The following is a 25633-nucleotide window of genomic DNA, read 5'->3' as shown; positions in this document are numbered from 1 at the left end:
CGCATCATCTTACTTGTAAATATGGGACGATTCCGTATTTTAAGGGACGGGTGGCAAGATTTGTCCCTTATGCAGGGCAGCGATTTTCACTTAAAGGGACAGTTCACCAAAAAACAGCTTCCCCTCTTTTCATCAGTCTTTTTAGTTTATGTGTCTGTTATAGATCATGTTTGACTTTCTCCGTAACATTTTACAATATTAAATTCTCACTAGAATTAAAATGGGTTGCACATGACTGGTCAATTCATTTCGGGCGGGAACTGCTTCTAAAAGCTCCGAACGCACTTTCCAGTTTTGGTTATAGCCTACAAACTACACACCAGTGTGAGCACACACACTCTTTCCAAAAGCATTTATTACTCTCAGGCCTACATAGGCCATATTACTTACTTATTCTTGCATGCAATTGTCCCATATGCACATGAAACCACTTCACTGCAGCGTTTTGGAAGTATATGACATTCTCCATTTTTAAGATGTCACGTTATTCCACTTTAAACACATATATAAAAAACTAATTTCTAATAGTAAGAAAAAAACTATGGTAAGATGTTATGGCATCACAAAGTTTATGTAGAATTCGCATGAAACCATTTCACTGCAGCGTTTTGAAAGTGTAGGCCTATATATGCTATATATGCTCTCTCCCTCTCTCTCTCTCTCTCTCCCTCTCTCTCTCTCTCTCTTCTCTTCTTCTCTTCTCTCTCTCTTCTTATATCTTTACTACAATGTCTTGACAAGGAGCTTAACACTAATCTCTTAAGCATCTACTATGAATTAATCTATTCCTACTATAAATTCCCTAATTTTCTTCAGTGAATCAGTGAGCTCAACCTCAATGTTTCTGTTCCCTAATTTTTGAGAAGGAGATCTTCCTTTTCAACGAAACACATGATTCCAACTCACATTACAGCTCAAAAGAAGGAACATGAGGACTGGATGGAGAAGTGCTGTGGTTATTTCGTCAATAGCAGAATATGTTTTACATCACAGAGTTTCTGTGAATGCGTACAACGAGGATTTGGATTTGAAAATAGTAGTTCTGCATTTTGTGAAACTATTTTTACATTTTATGGCTTGTTATTCATGACTGGCTTTATTCAACAGAGTCTCCTCTCACAAGGACATTACTTATGGACTCAAACAAAGACGATTTTGTGGTTAATAACATCCTTATTCTGGGAAAATGTTATATACACAAATATAAATATATGTCGATTTTTTGTTGCCGTGTTGTTTGTACATGGCATATTGTTCAATTACAAAAAAAAAAAAACATGTTGTTTCATGCAGTTGTTTTTAAGTATTTTTCTTAAACTTGTATGTTAGTTAAGGGCAATCAAAAAACAAAACATCTGTTTACACACACACACACACACACACACACACACACAGTGCGGTGTGAATTGACCTTTAGAGTTCGTTTGATGTACGCCTATGAGGGAGAAAAAAGGGGAAACTGTCACCCAAAAATGAAACTTCTGTCATCATTTACTCATCCTCAAGTTGTTCAAAACCTACATGAGTTTCTTCTTTTGAGCACAAAAGGTGATATTTTGAAGAATGTTGATGGACCTCATTGACTTCCATTGTAGGGAAAAATACTATGAAAGTCAATGGGGTCCATCAACTGTTTGATTACAAACATTCTTCAAAATATCTTTATCAGAAGAAACTCATCCAGGTTATAAACTGGCAGTGGACGGGATCACACACACCAAAACATGCAAAGGAGAATAACTGCAGTGTTGTTTCTCAGAGAAACATGTTTCTTAAATATCTGCAAACATATTATGGTATTTTTATGCTTTAGTACAGTCAAAAACTTACACACAGCACCTTTAAGTTTACGTGCGTGAGAAAGTGACATAGGAATAATATCAGAACGGTCAGATTTCCAGAGATGACACTGGAATAGGATCAAACCACAAGAAAGCTGGAAACAGATTTGTAAAAATTATATCTCATGTGATTTTTCTTGTATAGTTCACATTTACTATATGATCGGATATGCATACAAATCAGATTTGGACTGACAGTTTGAACAAGTGTGATATTTAGTGGTTTAAGACACACTGGTATCTGTGAGCAGATCTTTAGTATTTCCTCTACAACAGTTCAAGGCGACGGACACACAATCACTGCAACTGGTTCCCAATTCTTTCTTTTGAAAACACGGGATCTGTAAAGAGAACAACAGAAATCTGAGCTTTGCACAACACACAAACTAAAGAGCATTGCTGAAATGTATAAATTAACCTTTGACTTTGTTTGCACAACATTCAACAAATTATTCAACAAAATAAGCAAGCAATCGTTTTTTTCTTCTTCTTTTCCAAATCATTAAATAAATCATGGAGTTAAAGTCCTGATAATTTACATCATCTGAATGTCATTATTTATAATAATTTTCAACGGAGTATTTTGCACACACAAAAAAGCATTTGCCTGTTCGGATTCACAGTCTCTGTTTTAAATCAAATTACTTTGTAATTCTTTAAATAAGAACAGGGTTGCAAGTCAAATCAAGCTCAAGTAAGAATACCATCAACTTAATTTTTTACAACTTTATGAGCACAATCATGACCATATATTTTTCATAATCCTGACTCCTGTACATTACAGGCACACAGACATATTATAGTTTGTGCCAAAGCTGTGCTGATATTCTTGTCACAAGACCATTTTATGCCACTAAATATACAATCATAATATAACAGTGTAATAATGCAACCATCATCAGTATTTAAAGTAGGCCTATTTAAAATGCAGTCATCATCAGCTGTGTTTGTGTAGGCTTGTGTGCAACAGTTTGAGGATGTTCATCTTCACCCAGACATGATGCTGTGTGGAAGAGTTGGTGGTTTTGTGTATCTACCGCATTTGTGTTGAATCTATTGAGTTTCTCTTCTTTAAAGGACAAGTTCGGTATTTTACACTTAACCTGTTAAGCTGCAACGCCACTTTTGAAAAATCCCCAGAAATGACATACCCAAACTGAAACAGATACAGTTCATGAACCCTTTGCACTAAAAGCACAAGTATGATCTCATTTGAAAGCTGACACCTGGTAGTTTATTGTAAATGTAGAAATAATTATTGTCATAATGAAAAAAACATTTTTTAAATAGCTTCAAAGTTTTGTAAAGTTATTAGAAATTTATTTTTATTAAACATATTCATGAAAATAAAATTGAACTGGGCCCTGGAGCAATCTAGAAATGCACTGCAGCTAAAGCCATATGTGTGACCATGTTATATTTAAAATCTGAAAATGATAAGTCTTATAAAATATATTTTATAACATATTGATTTATAGAGAAATTGAAATGCTCTGCGTGCTTAAACGAGCCGAAACCTTTCTTAAAGGAGACATCTTTGACTCAATACGGAGCTGACGACGAGAAGGTTGTAACGTTAACAGGGAAAACACCGAAAGTAAGTGTTTTTAACCTAATTTACAACATGTATTTCATGGCATTATATTGTTTTATAACGATATTTATGTGATGTGCGCGCCTAAACCTTTCTCACAGACTCCGTTATGCCCTGCATCTTCTTTGACTCGTGACACAGTGCAGACACGGAGTTTAACGGTGAAAACACCGAGTAAGTGTTTTAACTCATTTACAATACGTATTTTATAATGTTATTTTGTTTTATGACAATATTTGTGATGTGCAAATATCATAATGTATTTATCCTCAAACTATATTTTACTCTCGTTTGCCAGCACACCTAACTTATCTTAACTGAAACCTAACGTTAACTGAAAAACAAATTTTCTTAGAATGTGTAACGTTAAGTAATTCTTTAAGATTAAATGTTTATGAAAATGTATTTATCAGATTCAATTTTGGTTGATGTTTGGATATGCTTTCATGTTTAAATGGCTAAAGCTAACCAGGTTTGGTCTTTAAAGGCTGTAACGTACATAAAACCTGGTGAGTGTCAGATTTTACAGATAACATATGAGATAGTGTATAAACATAAAAAAATCATAGCTTTGTTGCTATTTGGTATAACTAGATTTTTTGTGTTTCATAACACTCATTTTGAATTTGTCCTGTCAAATTACTTTACAAAAGTAAAGTACTTTACTTTACTTTACCCCCCCCCCCCCCTTTTAGACTCAACTGACTGGGAAATCTCTGCCCATCACCTGCCCCCAACATCACAAAGCCACAAGAAGGGAACAAAGATTCTTCCGTCAGCTGACTATTTAGAGAGATTTCTTAAAGGACAAGTTCGGTATTTTACACTTAAAGCCCTGTTTACAGATCGTATCTGATGAAATAGAACGGTTATATCTTCCGTTCTTCTTTGAAAGACAAAGAAGATGTGTCTTTCATCTTCACAACACACATGAGGATATTTTTAATGAAATCTGAGAGATTCCCGTCCCTCCATTGACAGTCCACGCAAATACCACGTTCAAGCCCCAGAAAGGTGTAAAGGTACATCATTAAAGTACTCCATGCGACTCCAGTGGTTTAACTTACATTTTATTAAACTACACAAGTGCTGTGTTTGCAGCAACAAAACATTTACCACTTAATTTATAAAATATTAATTTCCAACATGCGTTCATGAGAACATTACGAGTTGTGCATGTTGTTAATGCGAGAGCAGATGTTGTTAAGTGAGCGTGCATCGAAGATTAATAATTTGTAAATAAAGTTGAGTTTTTTTGTTGTTTTTCGTGCAAACAAAGCACTCTTGTTGCTTCATAAAATAAACTGAGGTTAAACCACTTGAGTCACATAGATTACTTACGATTTCCTTTATACCTTTCCGTGGCTTTGGAAGTGATAGTTGAATAGGCTGTCGATGAAGGGACAGAAATCTCTTAGATTTTATAAAAAATATCTTAAGTGTTCCGAAGATGAGCAAAACTCTTACTGGTTTGGAACAACATAAGGGTGAATAATTAATGACAGAGTTTACATTTTTGGATGAATTAAGTCTTTAATTTACTTGGAAATCAGTAAATTCAAGTCTTAATCTAACCAAAATAGTTAATTGTTTGAGTCACGAAAGTCTAAGATGATTGAACTTTTTCCACCATAAACTTCCTGTATTTATAAAACACAAGTTTTATTGATTGTAATTGGTCTGGTTTTGTGTTGTCTAGGGCAGTGGTTTTCAAACTGTGGGTCGCGACCCACTTGTGGGTCACACAGTGAGAAAAGGTGGGTCGCACAAAGGCACTTAGCTGCAGCTAAATTTACGTTACGATGAGTGAAACAAAACCAGTCCGATTAATGACCAAACGACTATGAGTTTTAGCGCCCGCCAAAGTGTTATTTGATCGCTGAGTAATGTAGATGAACTGCTGCGCTTGTGACAGAGTCACAGTGCATGTTTAACTGAAAGAACGAGTAGGGAGAGTACTCGGTCGCGCGCGCGCTCTCTCTCTCTCTCTCTTCAGAGCCAGGCGAAAGTGTAAAAAAGACTTCACCGTCTCCAAACTAAGCGCTGTCTTGCTCTCTCTCCCTCGCACATATTAATCAAAATAAATCGACACGGTGGTAAAAGGTCGGAAGACCAAAGTTTCATGTGGAGCATTCGGAGATTTTTTTTTTCTTCCTCAATTACCGCTGGGTGTGAATTGTGCTAAATAAGTTGTTGCCTTATCTTCTCTGAAAAGCGTCCCAGACATTCAGCTGACATAAAACAACACTTTAATTAAACGAAAAAAACTATCCAGTGATGAAATGTTTTCTGTGTTGACACAAATCTTGGGTGTCTATGTCCTAACTGCTGGGATAATCACACAACGCGCACGACACGTCCAATTCGCGAACTAATGACTCCTTTGAACGATTCATTTTAATGAATGGACAACTGATCTTTCCAACAGTGAACTCAGGAGACGTTTGAATCAGTAACACTTTACAATAAAGTTCTATTTATTACATAAATTACATAAAAAGTACAGTTTGCTTACTCAAGCTTAAGCTTTAAAATAAATAAAACCCTTGTTTGTTTTTTTTTGAAAAGCATATGACTACATTTTTCCACACAGTGCTATCAAGAATCGATAAGAGAATCGTTAAAGAATCGGATCGACAATCAGAATCGTCAGTGGCATTATTATTATTATGATTTCTGGGATAGTAAAGTGTATGTCGGTTGCAGACTTCAAAATCTTGCTGAAAGTAGTATAGGTCCTGTTATCCTGTTGTACAGCACAATATAAATAAAAGTTGATTGATTGATTGATTGAAGTATTAGGTCATCCGGGTACTTTTCACCAATTGTTTTACGGTGAATGTGAATTTGAACATACTACTTTTGCCATGATTTTCACCTACTATGTAGCATATTCGGATGCTGCCAAAGAGTAGTATGCTAGTCTTGCTTTTTAACCTAGTCTTGTTTCTTTTTCTTGAATAAATCAATGATTTGAGACGGATTGATTGAATGATTGATTGAATGGCTTGTCAATTGCCGCCACCTACTGGCACATTGATGTAACCTGCAGAAAGAGTCACTGTAAAATCCCCATCACTAACCTGAATCAGCTCCACTGATCAGCTCTCATTTGGAAGCCCATGTTCTCTGCAGAAATATCGAAGCTTTTAGTTTGATTTAGATGGTTAAAAAGGCCTATTTCTGCATCAAAATGTAACTTCTTAACTTTTAGATATAGAAGTAGATATCAGAGATTAGATTTTGCACTAATCAAGAAACACATGCCTTAAAGTCACAATGAAATCACAACGAGCAATTCATATTCTTAATATTTATTATAAATGATTTATGTCCACATCGTTTTTATTTTTTAATTTTTTTTATTAATATGCCCACGTAATCTTTAATCTAAATAACTTCCCTTCCCTCTCTGATGACGTGTTCACTGGCGTGAGGGCGAGACAACCTGTCACTCACATGACATTACAGCAATAACAAACAACAACAATCCAATCAATTCCCAATGGACAAAATCAAGCCATTTCACTCTGATATATGTCACAGTAGGGAAGAAAAGACTATTGCAACTTCTATAACTTTAAGTGTTTCTTTTTTTGGCTCAGGTAACTAAAATCAACCTGCTGACCGCACAGAGGAGAGAGAACCACATTCTTCTAATGGTTGTCACCATGGTATCCTGCTATCTGCTGTGCTGGATGCCTTATGGGGTGATAGCCCTGCTAGCTGTGTTTGGCAGGAGAGGACTGATCACTCCCGTAACCAGTGTGGTGGCCTCAGTCCTGGCCAAGAGCAGCACTGTGGTCAACCCGGTAATCTATGTGCTTTTCAACAACCAGGTGAGTCCACAGAGGGATTGCATCAAAGCCAATTGAAGGCAAGCCTGCAACCTTAGCTGAAAAAAGTGCAGGCCGTTATTCAACAAGTGGCTGAATAAACCACTTTTGTGAGGAAATAGCTTATCATTTAATGAATCGACAGAACATTGGCTAATCTTCAACATGTTTGCTCTTAAACATTAGTTTTGGATTGATCTATTTTTAGAGTTTACACCGAAAAAATGTTTTATAAGCGAAGTCATGGACAATTGCATGACAGGTATGATTCAATTTACGGCACTTCTCATTGATTTTTATGGTATCCACAAACACTGATCGACTGTCGCAGAACTCTGAACGAAATTCTATGACGTCAAGGCTGTAATGTGATTGGTTATCAAGGCACACATGATCCAAGTTAGCGTTACGCTTTTTACAACGGTAGAACCACGGACCCTCGTATCTCCCAATAATGAGACCATCTCTGATGGCTTTCTGAATTTTTAGTTGGGTGTCAAAGAATATCAGTGGACACACTTATACTTTTACGCCCCTTGATTTGACAAAGAAAAATGTAATGCATTGAGTATGGAATTTAATAATTGAATATAAAACTCAAATAACATACATGGACTCATTTCCATAGTGAAAAAAAACCTATACCAAAATGTATTTAACCCCTTACCTGTCCCCCCCCCCCCTTTTTGAGAATGGACATTAAAATGCACTATTCAAGCTTAAATGGTTGTAATTCAAGAATGCTTTGGAGTATAGACCTAAGTTTAGTCTTGTTTTAAAGGGAAAAAAATAGCAGATTATTGCTGAAGTGAGAGCACTTCAAAAAATGTAAGTATGAAAAAGTTATGGAAGTTTAAATTTACATTAAATCAAATATAATTTATTTAATATTTTTCTTTTATATAAAATATATATTTTACAAAATATGTTTTACAAAAAAATTACTATAAAATTAAAGCCATATATCTAACAAAGTTGTGTTCCAAATTTGAAGTTGATATCACAAAAAAATTAAGTTCCTATGAGATTTTGTTTAGGCGTATTACCAAAAATAGCCACCGGGTGTCATTGAATTCCATTGAATTTAACTGTATGCATTCTACCATAACAAATTAATACATTTCTGTCCAAATATCACTTCTGTCACAAAATATGGAACCTTGAGACTCAGACCTTTCTGACAATATGTGTTTTGTCAAGATTATAAAATATTTTGATCATAAATTATGAAACATAATGATGCCCAAAAGGGGAGGAGCCTGATAAAATCATTTAGAGTACCGTTTCTATGGCAACACAATGTCCAATTTCAAAACAGTTTTCACAGGATGAATTCTGAGATCATAAGCTTTCAAATGATACCTAATTTATGATAACTACTAAAATATGTAATATAATTTAAAAAAGCGATAAAAAATATAATATTATATTTTAGAGGATAATATATATTATACTTTTTAGAAGATAATATTATTTTTTTTATTGGCAAATACTAGATTATATATTTTCTTATGAAATTTTAGCATGATACCCAACATATCAATTATTAAAAGTGTGTGCGTCAACTTTTTGTGACAAAGGTCAGAACTCCTGTTATTATGTAGATTTTTTGAGGTGCACTCTTGTCATAAATTCATCTATTTCTGTTCCTACATAATTTATAACAAAAAACAGTCCTAAAATATCTATTTAGGAGTCTTAGAACTTTCCAACGATATATAGTTTGTCATAATTAGATTAGGATTTAATAGTAATATGGAAGTGAAGTTAGGCGTCCCGTATACGGGACGGTGACAGTTAAATACATGTATTTCATACTAAGTATTACAAACCCATTAACATATTTACTGACATATCACTTGAGACTTACTGATATAAATATAATTAAACTATATTTGGAGTACATCTTTATTGCATAATGCACATTTCTTAATATTAAGCCTTAAAATGTGTTTTAATATCACTATTAGTAAGGACAGTATGATCTTTGGGAAGAAGATGGAAAAGAAGATATTTTGAAGAATATGGGTAACTAAACAGTTGATGGGCGCCATTGACTTCCAATCCATAGTTTGGAGAAAATAAATACTATGGAAGTCAATGGGGTCCATCAACTGTTTAGTTACCCATATTCTTCAAAATATCTTCCTTTGTGTTCAGCAGAAGAAAGAAGTTCATACAGGTTTGGAACAACTTGAGCGTGAGTAAATTATGACAGAATTTTCATTTTTGGGTGAACTATCCCTTTAATAATGCATTACAATGCATCACATAATTAATAATCATAATTTAAGTGTCAGCAGTAATATTTATTTAGGTATATAAAATTAGATGTTTTTTTATTTTAGTGTATTTTTTTTTAAATTCTACCTTTAAGGCCTGTGTATATTTCATATTCTGTGCTTCACTCCATGCACTGCAAAGTTGCGCACACTATCCGTGAGCCAGAGCAAAACTTTACTTTCAGCTTTAGAAGTACAACAGCTTGTCATGGGGTCAGTGTGCACTTAAAAGGACAACTTTGTACCTTATCTACCCCCAAAAGGTGCATATTAGTGAAATGAAAGGCATACTAATGACTCTGTCTCATTCATTTCCCTTTCAGTTCTACAGGTGTTTCTTAGCATTTCTGAAGTGTCAAGGAGAACCATCTATTCACGGTCAGAACCCTCAGCACAGCAGCAAAGAAGATCCTCATGCTCATGCAACATCAAGGGCCTCCAGAATAAGAGCAGCACACTCTGTCCTTAGTGGTTCACTACACACCCTGACACTCTCAAAGACTTCTCATGCTCTGTATACAGCTCAGCGTTTATAGTGTGCCGGGATGAATAAACTGATAGTGTGATGATTGTGAGGTTAGTTCCATAGGACCAGTATCAGAATCCCTGAGTAGGACCAAACCAGAATTACATTTATTTCAAGTGCTTGTTTTTTTTTAATGATCTCCATGCATTGAAATACGCTGATTGTACAGAAATGTTGATTACATAAGGAACTTTTGAATGAAGACAATACATTGCTAACGGTGTCAGTGCTGTATCTATAGTGTAGTGACACTTGTTGCCAACAGTAGGAGCCACTGCCCATGTCATACCAAAGTCTGTTCCCATGAACACTCTCATGCTTATGCACATAAAGTTCATTCGATACCCATGTGCTGCTTTTTCCTTTAATACAGAAATTATTGGTCTTTGTTTGTGGCATGTTATTTAATCTCTTGATAGTTCCCTGTGTATGTAGCACAATATTTTTAAGACTATGTGTTGTATCTGTATATTTCCTCTGCTTCACTGATATCTCCATTATCATATCAAGTAATCTACTTTCATTACGTTCATAACGAACGTTGCGGTATTTTGAGACTTCGGTCCTGCATCTTATATGCACATTTTTTAGAAAGTGTGACAATTTGAAAATATGCCATTTGCATAGTACTGTAAGTTCCATAAGCCCACAGTCTCTCTCCTTTTCATCAACACACACAGAACACCCATATGTGCATCACAAAGTCATTCTTCCTATCCCTGGAAAAAGATGAAGTGAATAGAGTCTGCAATATATGTGTTGAATTCTTTCTCCCTGGAATGATTTTTGAGCTTTTGATGTGTTTTTGCATATTACGGTAGCTACACTAATGTTCACTGTATCATGAGCATTAATACCAATGCAACACTGTCCAAAATTTTTGTTTTGTTTATGCTGTTCACTTTATTCAAACAATTAATCAGGTTTCTTGTTCAAACATGATTGGTTAATGTTAAATTGGTTCTCCTTGACTTAACTTAATGTTTTCATTTTGAAAGAACATGTTGCAATCAAGTAGCTTGATGAAAAAGGGCAAATTAATTTTGTTAAGTTTACTTAAAGAAAACAGATTAATCTAACAAATTAATTGTTCATCCAGGTTACTTTATCCATTCAAGCTGAGATTACATGAATGATTTTATTTGTGTTAAATTATTAGAAACATAGCATTAGAAACTAGGGACAGGATTTCTACTTGCCATCATGCTTTACACAGGGCTGGATAGGGAGAGTTAATGTTGAAATAAAGTGTTGTTATTTTATGCATTTTTTAAGCAAGATGAGAAAATGGAGGGACTTGTTAATGTTTAATATTTTATTATGTTGGTATTTAAAATAACTCTCACCATTGGTTGAGGACCTGCTAACATGCATTCTAGTTGCTTTAATAAAAAAGCAAGAATTGTGGGAATGTTATGGATGTAACAGTATCATTGAGCTGTTAAAAATGATTTTTTTTAACAGCCTAATTTACAAATCTCATAAACTTATATTTTATTCACAATAGAATATAGATAACATATCAAATGTTGAAAGTGAGACATTTTGAAATGTCATGCCAAATATTGGCTCATTCTGGATTTCATGAGAGCTACACATTCCAAAAAAGTTGGGACAGGAAGCAATAAGAGGCCGGAAAAGTTAAATCTACATATAAGGAACAGCTGGAGGACCAATTTGCAACTTATTAAGTCAATTGGCAACATGATTGGGTATAAAAAGAGCCTCTCAGAGTGGCAGTGTCTCTCAGAAGTCAAGATGGGCAGAGGATCACCAATTCCCCCAATGCTGCGGTGAAAAATAGTGGAGCAATATCAGAAATGAGTTTCTCAGAGAAAAATTGCAAAGAGTTTGAAGTTATCATCATCTACAGTGCATAATATCATCCAAAGATTCAGAGAATCTGGAACAATCTCTGCGTAAGGGTCAAGGCTGGAAAACCATACTGGATGCCCGTGATCTTCGGGCCCTTAGACGGCACTGCATCACATACCGGAATGCTACTGTAATGGAAATCACAACATGGGCTCAGGAATACTTCCAGAAAACATTGTAGGTGAACACAATCCACCGTGCCATTCGCCGTTGCCGGCTTAAACTCTATAGGTCAAAAAAGAAGCCATATCTAAACAGGATCCAGAACCGCAGGCGTTATCTCTGCGCCAAGGCTCATTAAAAATGGACTGTGGCAAAGTGGAAAACTGTTCTGTGGTCAGATGAATCAAAATTTGAAGTTCTTTTTGGAAAACTGGGACGCCATGTCATCCGGACTAAAGAGGACAAGGACAACCCAAGTTGTTATCAGCGCTCAGTTCAGAAGCCTGCATCTCTGATGGTATGGGGTTGCATGAGTGCGTGTGGCATGGGCAGCTTACACATCTGGAAAAGCACCATCAATGCTGAAAGGTATATCCAAGTTCTAGAACAACATATGCTCCCATCCAGACGTCATCTCTTTCAGGGAAGACCTTGCATTTTCCAACATGACAATGCCAGACCACATACTGCATCAATTACAATATCATGGCTGTGTAGAAGAAGGATCCGGGTACTGAAATGGCCAGCCTGCAGTCCAGATCTTTCACCCATAGAAAACATTTGGTGCATCATAAAGAGGAAGATGCAACAAAGAAGACCTAAGACAGTTGAGCATCTAGAAGCCTGTATTAGACAAGAATGGGACAACATTCCTATTCCTAAACTTGAGCAACTTGTCTTCTCAGTCCCCAGATGTTTGCAGACTTTTATAAAAAGAAGAGGGGATGCCACACAGTGGTAAACATGGCCTTGTCCCAACTTTTTTGAGATGTGTCGATGCCATGAAATTTAAAATAAACTTATTTTTCCCTTAAAATGATACATTTTCTCAGTTTAAAGATTTGATATGTCATCTATGTTGTATTCTGAATAAAATATTGAAATTTGAAACTTCCACATCATTGCATTCTGTTTTTATTCACAATTTGTACAGTGTCCCAACTTTTTCTGATTTGGGGTTGTGTGTGTATATATATATATATTGAATAGTGTCTAAAGTTGATTCAATTAAGTTATTTTCAATTAAGTTATTTTGGATATGTGTAAGCTTATACTCCGTTCCCACATAAAGTATTTGAGTAGAAATAAACTTGTTTCCATTGTGTGGAACCACTTTCCATGATAGAATCAAGTTCAATGAAAAAGTTTAAATAGTAAATAGTTTCACAGTAATCAAATAGTAAATATATGCTCCTAAATTATATATATATATTCATTTTTCAAGACCTATAAAGTGAAAAACACAACAGCATCATGATTATAGTTGCACTACTTGCAATACTTGTAAATTCAACTAATTTCTCAGTGAGTTGAATTTACTGTATCATACAGCCTTGATTTTTAAGGGACATCTAAAAGTAGATCTAGCTTTTAAAGAAAAAAATGTCATAATGCCTTGTGTGGCTTTTGTTTGTGATATGTGATTAGTGCCAATATCATTAATAGTATCTGACCTCACATTACTCATGAGAACTTAATATTCAAAGCACTGAAATGTGGAAAGGATGACCTGCACTTCCACCCACAGCTATTCACACTATGCAGAAAACACATTGTATATGTTTCTGATGTTAAATGTCAAAGATCTGATTACTGGGCCCAGCTGTTTCCTTTCTTGTCTTTTGTGGGTGAAGATCATTTTCTAATTTATAACACACGTTTAAAATTATACTGATGACTTTGTGAGCCCTGGCAGAGTGACTGAAGAAAAGTCAGTGTGAGTGGAACTGAGTTTGCAGTTAAGCAATACTTAATAATCAGCCGTTTCTGTTGTAGACAGTCCACACCAATATTTAAATGATAAAAGCTGTTTTGTTTTGATGTAAAGGATGGCTTATGAGAAGCACGAAACATGGTGGCATTGAAGGTCCAACAATTAAAAAAGAAAATGTTTAACTGAAACTCTCACAGATACAGTATCTATAAATGCTCTCTCATTTACAGCCAATGCACTTTATTATTTAAACAGAAGTAAACAGAAATGAGAATATGCAGCAGAGACCACCACTTAGTGGTTAAAATTCACTTCTATATGTCTATTAAAATGATATCTGATGCAGTTATTTTTTTCTTCAGTACAAAATTCATAATATAAAAGGCACATTTTTAAACAGTTTTGTTTCTTACCAGATTGTCGAGTCACACTAGAGATTTAACAAGTGTTTTTCAGTTATTTGTGCAATATTAATAAATCAGTAAATGAACTCTTAATGCTGTCTGTGGATGAGATGAGATCCTGCGACTGAGAAAAGCGATTCAATGCTTAATTTTGCAAGTGCTCTTGAGGTTCTCTGTATTTTTGTGAATCCACAAATTTGTAAGTGTAAAATATTAGCAAAATGTGTAACTGATTTCTTGTCAATGTCTATTTAATATATATTTATATTATTAATTTATAATATATTATTATTTTATAATACTTTATTAATTAAATTTAAATTTTTTCACAGCTTTGACTGGTGTTTTCTCATCTGTTAAATAACGCACTAATCAACTTCACTTCACTAATATGGGATAAATGTTAAATACAGAATTGCTATCTGATGTGTATAGTTGACAAATCAAGAGAGATCACACCTGTTTATTTGCACGGAAAAGCTGATTTTCTTCTCTTTCCTTCATGCTATACAACAACTTCCTTTAGTGGGCATTTCAGTATTTACTCTTTCCCCGCCATTCCGGCTTTGTGTTTTCTCTGTTATATGGTAGGGGTCGCTAATACACATCTTCTGAAAGAAGCAGAATCTCCTGATCAAAACATCAACATTAAACAGCATATGATTCAAAATTGCCTAATGCTACTGAATAAAATGTCGACCCAGTTCGAGGTATATGACTGTGTAAGGACTGTGCGCATGCCTGCAGACTATACATAATAGGTTACTTGCATGCCGTCACCTTTTTCACAGACTCATGTTTTTGTAGTTTACACTGATGCAATAATCTGGTATCATTTTGTTACGACTCTGCTCAAAGTCATAACATAAAGAGGACACTTCAAAAGATGGGTTTCAATTGAGTAAATATACTTTTATTTAAACAAATAATGTCCGGGGTCAAAACGTAAGGTAATAATAGTAAATATCAATACAACCTCAAATTAATAAACTGTTGGGAATGTGTTTTGTAGAGTCGTGGAAATCATACAGGGACACAAAAACTCAAGAACCCACTCTTCAAACAAAGACACAAGAGAGAGAGAGAGAGAACTAGACAACATCCCGGAGCTTCTTGTTGCCACAGGTGCCGTTTTCATTAGGGCAATCCCATCCACCAAGGAGGTCCTCAAATTCTCACAAAAGAAACTAAAGTTAAAAAACAGGGGCAGGGCTGTAACACATTTTCAAAAACAAGCACTTTGAAACCTGTTTTCAAAAGTTTACATTTTTAGGCCACCAAAACGCTGTTGTCGGTAAAATGAATGTCCAAAATGCATAAAGAGTTTTCTGTTTTCATTTAAACGGCCCTTAAACATTAAACGTGTTTTCCTTTGAGGAAACGAAAACGTGTCCACACGGATCCGATTCAACGATTAAAAACGCTGTATATTCTTCATCCCAGGACAGTAGATGGCAAGGCAATGTCACTATAAAGAACTGCACATGCGCATGACGTCACCGTTTTCACAGATTCGTGTTTTTGTAGTTTACATGGAGACTATCACTATCGTTTTCAAAAACTTGCACTTTTAAACTTTTTTCAAAAGTTTGCGTTTTCAGGCCCCTCAAAACGCCTTTGTCGGAACGCCAAAATCGCATAAAAAGATGCATGTAGCCTATTTATTTGAAAATGCTGTTGTGCAAATGGCCCCCAAGTTATTCAACTTGGCCAGCTAAAGGCCCCGTTCACACCAAAAAAAGATAACTAAAGATAAGATAAAGATAATAAAGATAAGATAACTATCAGTGTCCACACCAGCGGATGATATTGTTTACGCGAGTGCTTGCTACAAGGCTCGCGCTCGTTACAGTTGTCAATGTTTTTATCTTCATCAGCTGGATAAAATCGTTCTGAAAGTGATTCCAACAACATCGTTTCTCTGTGCCGTTATGGTTATAGCTGTTCTGTGAACTCTGCTATTCTTTAATATTGAGAACGATTTTTAGAACTATCTTTATCGTTATCTTTATAGTTATCGTACTTGGTGTGAACGGGCCTTACAAATGAATGTGTAATAAATGTATTGTAATATTTGTGAGCTAAAACAACAACAACAACAAAATAAAATTTGCAACTTCAAACATAATTTGTAAAATGTGAAAATAGTTCAAACTAGAAGCTGACAATTCCAAGTGTTTCCTTCATCCTTCCTTCCACTCATCCAAAATCTTGTTTCATTCGAGGCTTCATCAGAGACAGTCGTTTTCCACCGAGAAGCTCTTGATGCCCATCGCATTCAAATCTCACAGCGCGAACTGACTTATTGTAGGCGTGTAAGAAAAACAAAAGTATAATATTTCAAACTTGTTAATTTCAAATTATTAGATATATCACAGGCAATTCTATGTCTAACTAATTTCACTTTGATGGAATACTTCTAATGGCAACTTCTACTTCTGAGTTGCACACACACGTTATAATCTTTCCCCCGGTAAAGTATGTCGGGTTCTGACCATATATAGTACAAAATCTCATCTCAGCACTTTTGATTCTTACGCTATTTTTAATTTAGTCATTTAATATGAATATCAACAATTGTGAGATTTATAGACAGTCAAAACAGATCTAACTTTGTGTCTGGAAATAGTGATCTATGACATTTTATTATGTTGAATATATATATATTTTTAAATATTTGTTATGGGGTTTGTGCATGCATATTCTTGCTTAGATATTCATTTTCAAACCCTTCCAAAAGGAGTAATAAAGGGAAGTCCCTACTTGAAGGGTAAAAGTACAGACATACTTAAGTCCTTATTGTATTTAAACAAGTGCTTATGTATTTGTACTTGTAACCTGTGTTTTGAATATTCACCAACAAATGGAATTATTTTTCCACCCTCAGATTTCAAACTTCATTTGTTTTAACATTACTCATTTATTCAGTGCATCCGTGCCTCGTTTTAATGTCCGTTTTCGATTGTTGAATTTTAAATATTCAATATTATCCATGCGCTCAACGCTTGAGCAATTGCAGTTCTGTGTTACACAGTGTTATTACAGTCTAATGGTTTTAATACAACATAAATTTATGGCAAAGTCAAAACATATAAAAACGCAACTTTAAAATTGAATGGCACTGGACTTACACAATAATGACAAAGCTATAATTAATGAAATTTAAATTACAATGGAGAGACTTAACAAGTGGTGTTTACACACCGTGCCACTTCGTCATTCAGCACTTGGGGATTTTCTCGCTCATTAGGCTAACCACAGCAAAGCTCCGCTCTCAGAGTTCTAAGAAAATATGGTGACTTATCAGGAACCGCATTGTTGTGGTTAGCCTACATACATAAAGAATTCCGATATGAAAATACGGTGGCTTTGCAGTTTTGTGAAAACTAAAATGTGAATTTTCAAATAAACTCTCCAAAAAAGGGCGGGACTTGCAGGATCATCACCAAACATCTCTTCTGATTCAAAAGCCGTGATTCCAAACACCGCACCAAATACTCAAGGTGAACAAACTCCAGGCGTACATCTATCATGCAGAACTCCTCAACAAGTGAGTTATTTTAATATATTTCATTTATTTAAACTTTTGTAAAAATGGTCATTTGTAAATTAAGAAGAGCAAAATATATTTTGATAATTGTGAATATTATAACGGTAAAACATGAACTGTTATTAAACAACCCTATTTTTTTATTTATTAAAAACACCACTACAATAACAACGAGTGTGTTGTGTGTAGATTTGCTGTTTAATAATAATCAATGCTGAGTGACAGAGATTTGTGTAGCCTAAATGTAACTGATGCTTAGGTTTTGTTTGCAACACTTTATAATAAGCTTTCATTTAGGCTATTAGTTAACAAACTTGGGACTATTTAACGATGATGACTTCTACATGCATTTATTAATCTTAGTTCATGTTAATATCAACATAGCCTTGCCTACTAGTTCAGAAATTAACATTTGTATTTTAGTAACAAGGATTAATAAAAGCTGTAAATAATATTAGTCATTGTTAGTAAATGTTATCTAATACTCAAGTCAAGTCTCAAGCAAATAGTTGCTTTTCAACCATTCCCATGAAAAGCCCCCGTTAAACGTGACAACATTGTGCCGACATTTACAGCTTGTGAATCATTATGCAGCCGCTAGATGGCGCGAGACTGTCCCCGTGTATCTGTTAATGTAAATGTTACTGTATCTGTTCCTCTCCAGGCTCTTCAGTGTCGTGTGTTTGTCCATCAGTGTCCTGCTGTCTGTCTGCTCTCTGGAAGATGATGATGAACATGTGTTATTCCTCCGAGTGTCCGAGTGACACCGAGGGTATGATTATTAATTATTATTTATTAACACACTCGCGGTCAAAACATGAGTTTAGTGTCATTTGTTTCTGAATGAAGATCTGCACTGAAATAATAGAGTGTGTTTAAGTTGATGTTCATCTTTTGTAGAAATGGATCAGTCTCTGGATGTTCCTCTCTCTGTAGAGGAGACCCGAGCAGAACCGGCCCAGAGTTCAGTGCGGCCATGTTCATTCACACACGAGGAAGAGTGTGTGTGTGAGCGATGATGAGGAGGATGAAGAGCAGCAGGACAATCAACTACAAATTCACATTTTTATTGACTTTGTATGAAATATTTTCTGTGATCACTTATTAAACTGATGATTACATAAAGAAGATTCCATTATTTCTTTACTTTTCCACGCCTTTAAAGTTTCACTGTTCAGATCTGATTTCATTTATTAAATTAAATTAAAATGTAAAATTAAAAATAAATAATTGTATAATATAACCATAATTAAAAAAATAAATCTTTAAAAAAAAAAAAATATTAAAAAAGATGGAGTATTTTATTTGTTTTACCTGCATTTTATGTGACCGTCAGAGAACCACGAACATGCAAATGTGTTGTTACATTTTTTAAATAGCCTCTATGACCTTAAAATCTCAGGCAGACAAAGTAAATATTTTTCATAGAATAAATTCATATTTTCAAATAGAATATCTAGCTATTTATTCTCTTCTTTGAGACAGTGTGCAATAGGGTTAGATTTGTTGCATTATTCCAAATAAATAGACTGAGATTCACAAATAACTGTAAAGAATCTTAATACAGAGCGTGCTATGATTGGTCAGCGCAGATGGCTGTTATCTGATTGGCTTAACTTGACGGTGGGCGGAGTCCACTTGTCTGTATTTGTGGATGTTAACTTCCAAACTCCTAAATCTGGGTCTGAATTCTTCACTCTGCAAGTGGATTCAGGACTTTCTTTCATACAGACCCCAGGTAGTGAAAGTAGGCCGGTTCACCTCTGACTCCATCACCCTGAGCGTAGGAGCGCCACAGGGCTGCGTTCTGAGCCCCCTATTTTACTCTCTCTACACACATGATTGTGTGGCTTCTCACAGCTCCACTTCTATTGTCAAATTCGCTGACGATACAGTGGTTCTGGGCCTTATCTCCAACAACAACGAGACCGCATACATGGAAGAGGTTGAGAAATTAACATCTTGGTGCCAGGACAACTGTCTCTCTCTGAATGTGACCAAAACCAAAGAGCTGATTGTGGACTTCAGAAAGAGACAGCAGGCCTTTACTCCTCTTATGATCAGTGGGACATCAGTGGGACACCTGTGGAGAAGGTGAGCAGCTACAAGTACCTCGGTGTGAACATCTCTGAGGATCTTACTTGGACCTCTCACATTCACACACAGGTGAAGAAAGCCAGGCAAAGACTATACCATCTGCGACAGCTGAGAAAATTCAGGGTATCACCAACGATCCTAAAAACTTTCCATTCAGGGGCCATAGAAAGTGTTTTAACTCAGTGTATCACAGTGTGGTATGGGAATAGCTCAAGTCACGACTGCAAAGCACTTCAGAGAGTTGTGCGCTTAGCTGAGCGGATCTCTGGGTCTCCTCTTCCACCCCTGCTAGACACTTACCACAAACGCTGCAAGAGTAGAGCCAACAAAATTATCAAAGACTTCAATCAACCACATAACTGTCTCTTCAACTTGCTGCCATCTGGTAAGCGCTACCGCAGCGTGAGGTCTAAAACAGAGAGACTTAGGAGAAGCTTCTTCCCCCAGGCCATCAGGCTCCTAAACTCGGTCTCTTAACATCATCTGTACTCTGGACATTAATACCTGCACTCAGCACTGACTTTATTGTAACGCAGCTACAAAACTGCATCCTTTTGCACTTTACATTGCTGCTATGTAACTACCTCGTTACTATTGTCTGTACATTTCTGTAAATATAATCTTGGAGTGGACCCTATTTACATTTAACTATTGTCTTGATGTTAGAAATTTTTCAAAATCCACAAATGCAAAAGAAGCGATTCACAAATGAATGCCAGGCAGAATTGTGTTTGTGACATAACACAATAACATAACACACATTTGTAAATATTTTTAATTAATTTGCAAATTGCAAATCTAATTTTATTTTTGAATTTTTGTAATTTTTGTGAAACTCTTTACATTTATTTGTGGATCTTAATTATTTATTTGTGAATTCAATCAATTTTGTGAATTATTTACGTTTATTTGTGAATCTCAATCTATTTATTTGGAATAATGCAATAAATCTAACCCATTTTGTGCGCTCTGACACGAGTTATTACGGTAGCGTCGACGCAACGCATCAGTAATGAATATTCATGAGCGTAGGGCTGACTCGGCTGTTAGCAGCTTTCTCTAACCAATCCTGGCGCAGGGGGCGGGGCCAAAACAACCCGTTCTCTTCTTTATTAGACACATTTTCATCGATGTTTAAGGATGTCTTATTTAGATTTTATAACTCTGACAAGAATCTAAAAGACAAGTATTTTCTTATAAATCTATTTATTTTTCTAGCCAAGTTTTTTGTACACAAGTGTACATCTTTATTATTAAACCTCTTTTTATTATTTTTCGCAAAGACCTGAAATGTTATTTGGGTACGATCTCTTCTTCCAGCAATGTCAAAGCTTTAAAGGCCTCTACGTTGTGTACAAAATATAATGTTTATGCTTTTTTATAATAATAAAAAAAAAAATTCATTTCTCTCTCTCTCTCTCTCTCTCTCTCTCTCTCTCTCTCTCTCTCTCTCTCTCTCTCTCTCTCTCTCTCTCTCTCTCTCTCTCTCTCTCTCTCTCTCTCTTAACAACTCTCAGAAAAAACACTGAGCATATCATAAATATGTTTGGTAACATATAACATGTAAATGATATGCTCAATGTTTTTTCTGTTTATTTGAGTGGCTTTTCGTCTACTGTTTATAATTATATTATTGTTGTTTAATTCAGTCTTGAGTTGTAACTGTATGTATTTGCTGTTATATATGTTCAATAATAAAATAATAATAATAATAAAGCTCACCGTGGTAGTAGTATTGACAAAGCGATTGCGCGCAGACACCAGTCGTTACGGTATCGCATATGTGTCCGGAAGAGCGAGACTCGACGCACGGACACGGAGCTCGTCAGTTTTAGACGCGCGTCGGTTTGATGGGCGATGGGTCTGATCGCTCGCGTGCGGAAAGAATGGTTTATCATCGGTATAGTGCTCGTCATCACGTGCGCCAAGCTCGCGCCGTCCGTGGGAGTGAAAGGAGGTGAGAATCATCATCAAACACACACCTGGACACATTTCTGTCCATGCAAACTTTAAAATCAATTAATGCACACATACATAATAATAATGCAAATTATCGTTATTAGGAAATGACTCGTATGCATCAATATAACACAAAAAGATGGTTGATCATTTGTGAATTGACATAAAATGGAAGTAATTATGATGAGGGATGAGGTCACATTATTGTATGTAAAGTTTTCAGCGTATAGATGGAGACTTCATGATAAATTTGATCTGAATATGATCATACAGTGTGTTAATCGATGTGTTTGATGGTTGTTTTTACTCTAGCTGTCACTGTGACACGTTGACTTGCAACACCCGGATCTGAACAATCCTGTCCGGGTGGAGAATAGTTACCACTGTTTTTCCTGTTTATACATGCGTGAGAATAGTTTTGCCTGGACAAAGACTTGTTTAAAGTTCAAAACCCCATTGAAGTTTGAGGATAGATGGATGGATGGATGGATGGATAGATAAGAATCGTAATAGCAACATTAGTCAGAACAGGCTGTAGGTCTTTGATTTCAATGGATAAAGTTTGAAAGCACCACCGAATTATATCTAATAATCATCAGTATGTCTGTTTTCAACTAACATGAATATCTGACACTGAAAATAAATTACCATGCTATAACCCTAGTGCCATTATCCTAGTGTCCCAAAACATGGTAATCTAATTTAACCAATATATATTATCATAATTCCTTATGCTGCTATTATTTCATTGAGTCTGTTCTCTTTCAGGTCCTCTTCGGCCAGAGATCACCATCACCTACGTTGCAGTGTCTGTTATTTTCTTCAACAGTGGCTTGTCTTTGAAAACAGAGGTATGACCGGTACCGGTTTTTGTTATGATTTTATAGATTTTTCTAGAAGTAATTTCTATTTTGCTGTGTTTTCCAGGAGCTGGCGAGTGCATTAATGCACGTAAAGTTGCATTTCTTCGTCCAGACGTTTACGCTAGTGTTTTTCCCCATCGCCATCTGGCTGCTTCTGAAAGTCCTGGCCCTGACGGCGATCAACCAATGGCTTCTCAGAGGGTGAGTGCGTGTATTTCCAGATTTCTCGTACACAATCTCTACCTGTTCTCTGCTTTACTGAATGAAGTCTCTGTCGGTGAGCTTGAGCCGAGGGAAACTGGATCTCAGAGGGCTTCTTGTGTTGGCGCTTTAAGGTTATTTTCCTGCAAGAGAGTCGCTGTGTTCCCCTGCAACCTCCACACGTCCTTTCACACACAGAAAAGACATTCATGTTTTTATAACGTTGAAGATTATGAGTTACTGTTGTTGTGCCATTGGTTGAAATGTCCTGAAGTGACGCAGGAGGGACAGTATGTGGAGGAGAGCGTTGCTCATTCCTGTCTGGAAAGCAGGGGAATAAGTGTGATCTAAATTCAGTTGTGTGTGTTAATATTTGTTAAAGGTGCTCTAAGTGATGTTGGGTGAAGTCACTTCTTGTTGACGTTCAAAGTATTGTCAAACAAAATGGAGGCTAGCTCGACCCTCCCTCCTCCTCCTCATCCTCATCCATCTCCTCCTCCTCATCCCGTCCCCTCCCCCTCCCTTCCGTGTTTCCTGAAACAGTCATGAACCATTTAGAAAAAGCAGACTGGATTTACCCTGTCCGGCAAAAACAGAGACACCTGAATGTGGGATTGGAAGCCCTTCTGCCAGCGGAGTTCTCAACACCTTTTGAACGCTTTTCCGATGTAAATTCGGGACTTCTTGCGATCCTTCTCCTTTTCTACCCTGGTAATCCAGAGTTCTCGCGAGAGCACAAGTTGAATTTGCTCAGCGAGTTACTCTGGTGTCGAGTAATGATGCTCATTAAATATGCCCCTCGATCTGAGCTGCACCAATCACATCGGGTTATCTGATATAGGCGGGCCAGAGGCGAGATGACGACAGCGCTGTGACGTCGAAGTCATTAGTAAACATTGCAAGATGGCTATGGATGAACACCAGGGGCCCGTTCTTCGTACGTCGCTAACTCAGTTAGCTGGATTTGATTGTTGACGATTTGGCATGATCTTGGATTGTTTGGTTCTTCGACGCTCATCCTGGACTTGCTGTCATAGCAACAGGTGCGCAATCTTAAACCTGCTCGGGAGCAGGCTTATTTCATGTAAACAGGATTAGATCCCGGCTTCATAAGCGGAGCTGATACGGGAAGTCCAGCGCAGCGCGATAGTGCACTTTCTGAGATTGAAATTTTTTTCTCGTGACTCGTGAGATTGTCGTTTACATTATTAATTTGTTGGAAACGCACATTATTTTCGACTTGTCGGAGTCGGGCTTTAACTACAGCACAAACTGTTTGCATTGCCCTAAGATTATTTGCGAGTGGCTCTTTCCTTTACACTATTGGAGCAGAGAACTTGATGGAAAGTGCTGTCTGTCGTGTCATTCGGAGTTTACCTGGCGCTTTTAGGTTTAAAAAACAGTTTTAGGTTTTTAAGACCCAATGTTGTAAAGCAGTTTTTTTAAAGCAGTTTTTTTTTTTTTTTTTTTTTTTTGGCTATCATTTTTTATGAAGATCATGCAATCATGACCATGCCGATTACAGTATGTCACTCAGGCTTCACTAACGTGATTGGTACCATAGACTATAGGCTTCCATAGACTGCCATCAAGGCCTCAATGAAGGGGATTATGTGAACAGAAAGGGGGTTCAAAATGTAAATGTGCAGCCCAGTTACTATTGGGAGTCTTAATATTCCAGATTAATAATATTATATCAAATAAAAAAAGTCAGTTGACTAAAATCTTCCATATCACAAATGTGAAAGCAAAATGGCCAGGATCTGTGCATGACTTAAGAATTTTCAGAGATTCACATTTATGCACATTATTTGAAAGTGGTAAGAAAAGTTCCACAATTAAATATCAAGCTCACTGTATTACATACACTTATGCTGATCCTAACAGAACTGCATTTTTTCATAGGTGATTATGACATGTTCCTGCCTGCAGACAGGTGTTTTATGACCCCATTCCCTGACCCAAACCAGTTACAATGCAGTAGCCAGGACAAGGGCACACAATGAAATGAACTTTGGCTAACTAAAGGGAAGATTTCAGTGTCTGATAAGTCTGAGGGTTGCACACCTGACAGGGCCTGTGACATTGCTGCATGTGCCATATTACACAACATTGCCCAAAAAAACCCCCCCAAAAAAACCTTTTCATTATAATATAATGAAAAGTTTAATAAAAGACCAATATGCTTAGTTCCTTGAGTTTTATTTCAATTGTTCTTTGTAAAGAAAAGCCAGTGGTCAAGTGCCTGCAACAAGAGATATTAGACACATGCCTCATGCAACAAATAAAAAGGAAAAGTTGTCTATACACTGCCCACCTGTAGGCCTATGTCTCCTCTGTCTGTGCAGACTCTTCTGTAGGCCTTTCTGTAGATGTGGAATCCTGCAACTTATATTGCAGCCATAAAGCATACAAGTATAAATTAAGTAAAGTTCTTTATGCACTTGCAGGTAGGCTAGTTCCTCCATATGACAGTTATCTGAGAGGGTTTATTCACTGTCCAGTGAAATGGAAACAAATGGACATTACAAAGTCTTATACTTTCTTTCCTTTGGAAAGTTATAAAAAAAATGTCCACTTACTGCACATATTTCAGCACCACTTTCTTGGGAACAGATACAAGTGTTGGTGTATTATGTAAAAGTGCACAAAAGAGGAAAACACAATGTCATTATATGAACTACACTCTGGAAAAGTGTACATTACATTAATATAAGTTTATTAGTTTT

At 36.2% G+C, this 25633-nt stretch overlaps 1 protein-coding gene and 2 long non-coding RNA genes across 3 annotated transcripts in view; all 3 read left to right on the top strand.

The window, feature by feature from the left end:
• The window catches only part of LOC309481006, a 96150-nt gene that overhangs the window by 4132 nt on the left and 66385 nt on the right, over positions 1–25633 (top strand). The window lies entirely within an intron of this gene.
• On the top strand, positions 3303–5576 carry LOC309481062. The gene is made up of 3 exons (XR_014199889.1): positions 3303–3438; positions 3537–3609; positions 4131–5576. It is a non-coding gene; the product is annotated as an uncharacterized lncRNA (long non-coding RNA).
• slc10a7 (solute carrier family 10 member 7) overlaps positions 21664–25633 on the top strand; it is a 10780-nt gene continuing 6810 nt past the window's right edge. The window contains exons 1-3 of the mRNA XM_082145701.1: positions 21664–21838; positions 22609–22691; positions 22768–22904. Coding sequence (XP_082001827.1) covers positions 21739–21838; positions 22609–22691; positions 22768–22904 — 320 coding nt within the window. The 5' untranslated portion in view covers positions 21664–21738. The remainder of the gene's footprint in view (positions 21839–22608; positions 22692–22767; positions 22905–25633) is intronic.

Source organism: Leuciscus leuciscus (assembly GCF_965113295.1).
Source record: "Leuciscus leuciscus genome assembly, chromosome: 18".
NCBI classification, from domain to species: domain Eukaryota; kingdom Metazoa; phylum Chordata; class Actinopteri; order Cypriniformes; family Leuciscidae; genus Leuciscus; species Leuciscus leuciscus.
The sequence above is the reverse complement of the archived record's forward strand: the minus strand, read 5'-3'. Positions and strand labels throughout refer to the sequence as shown.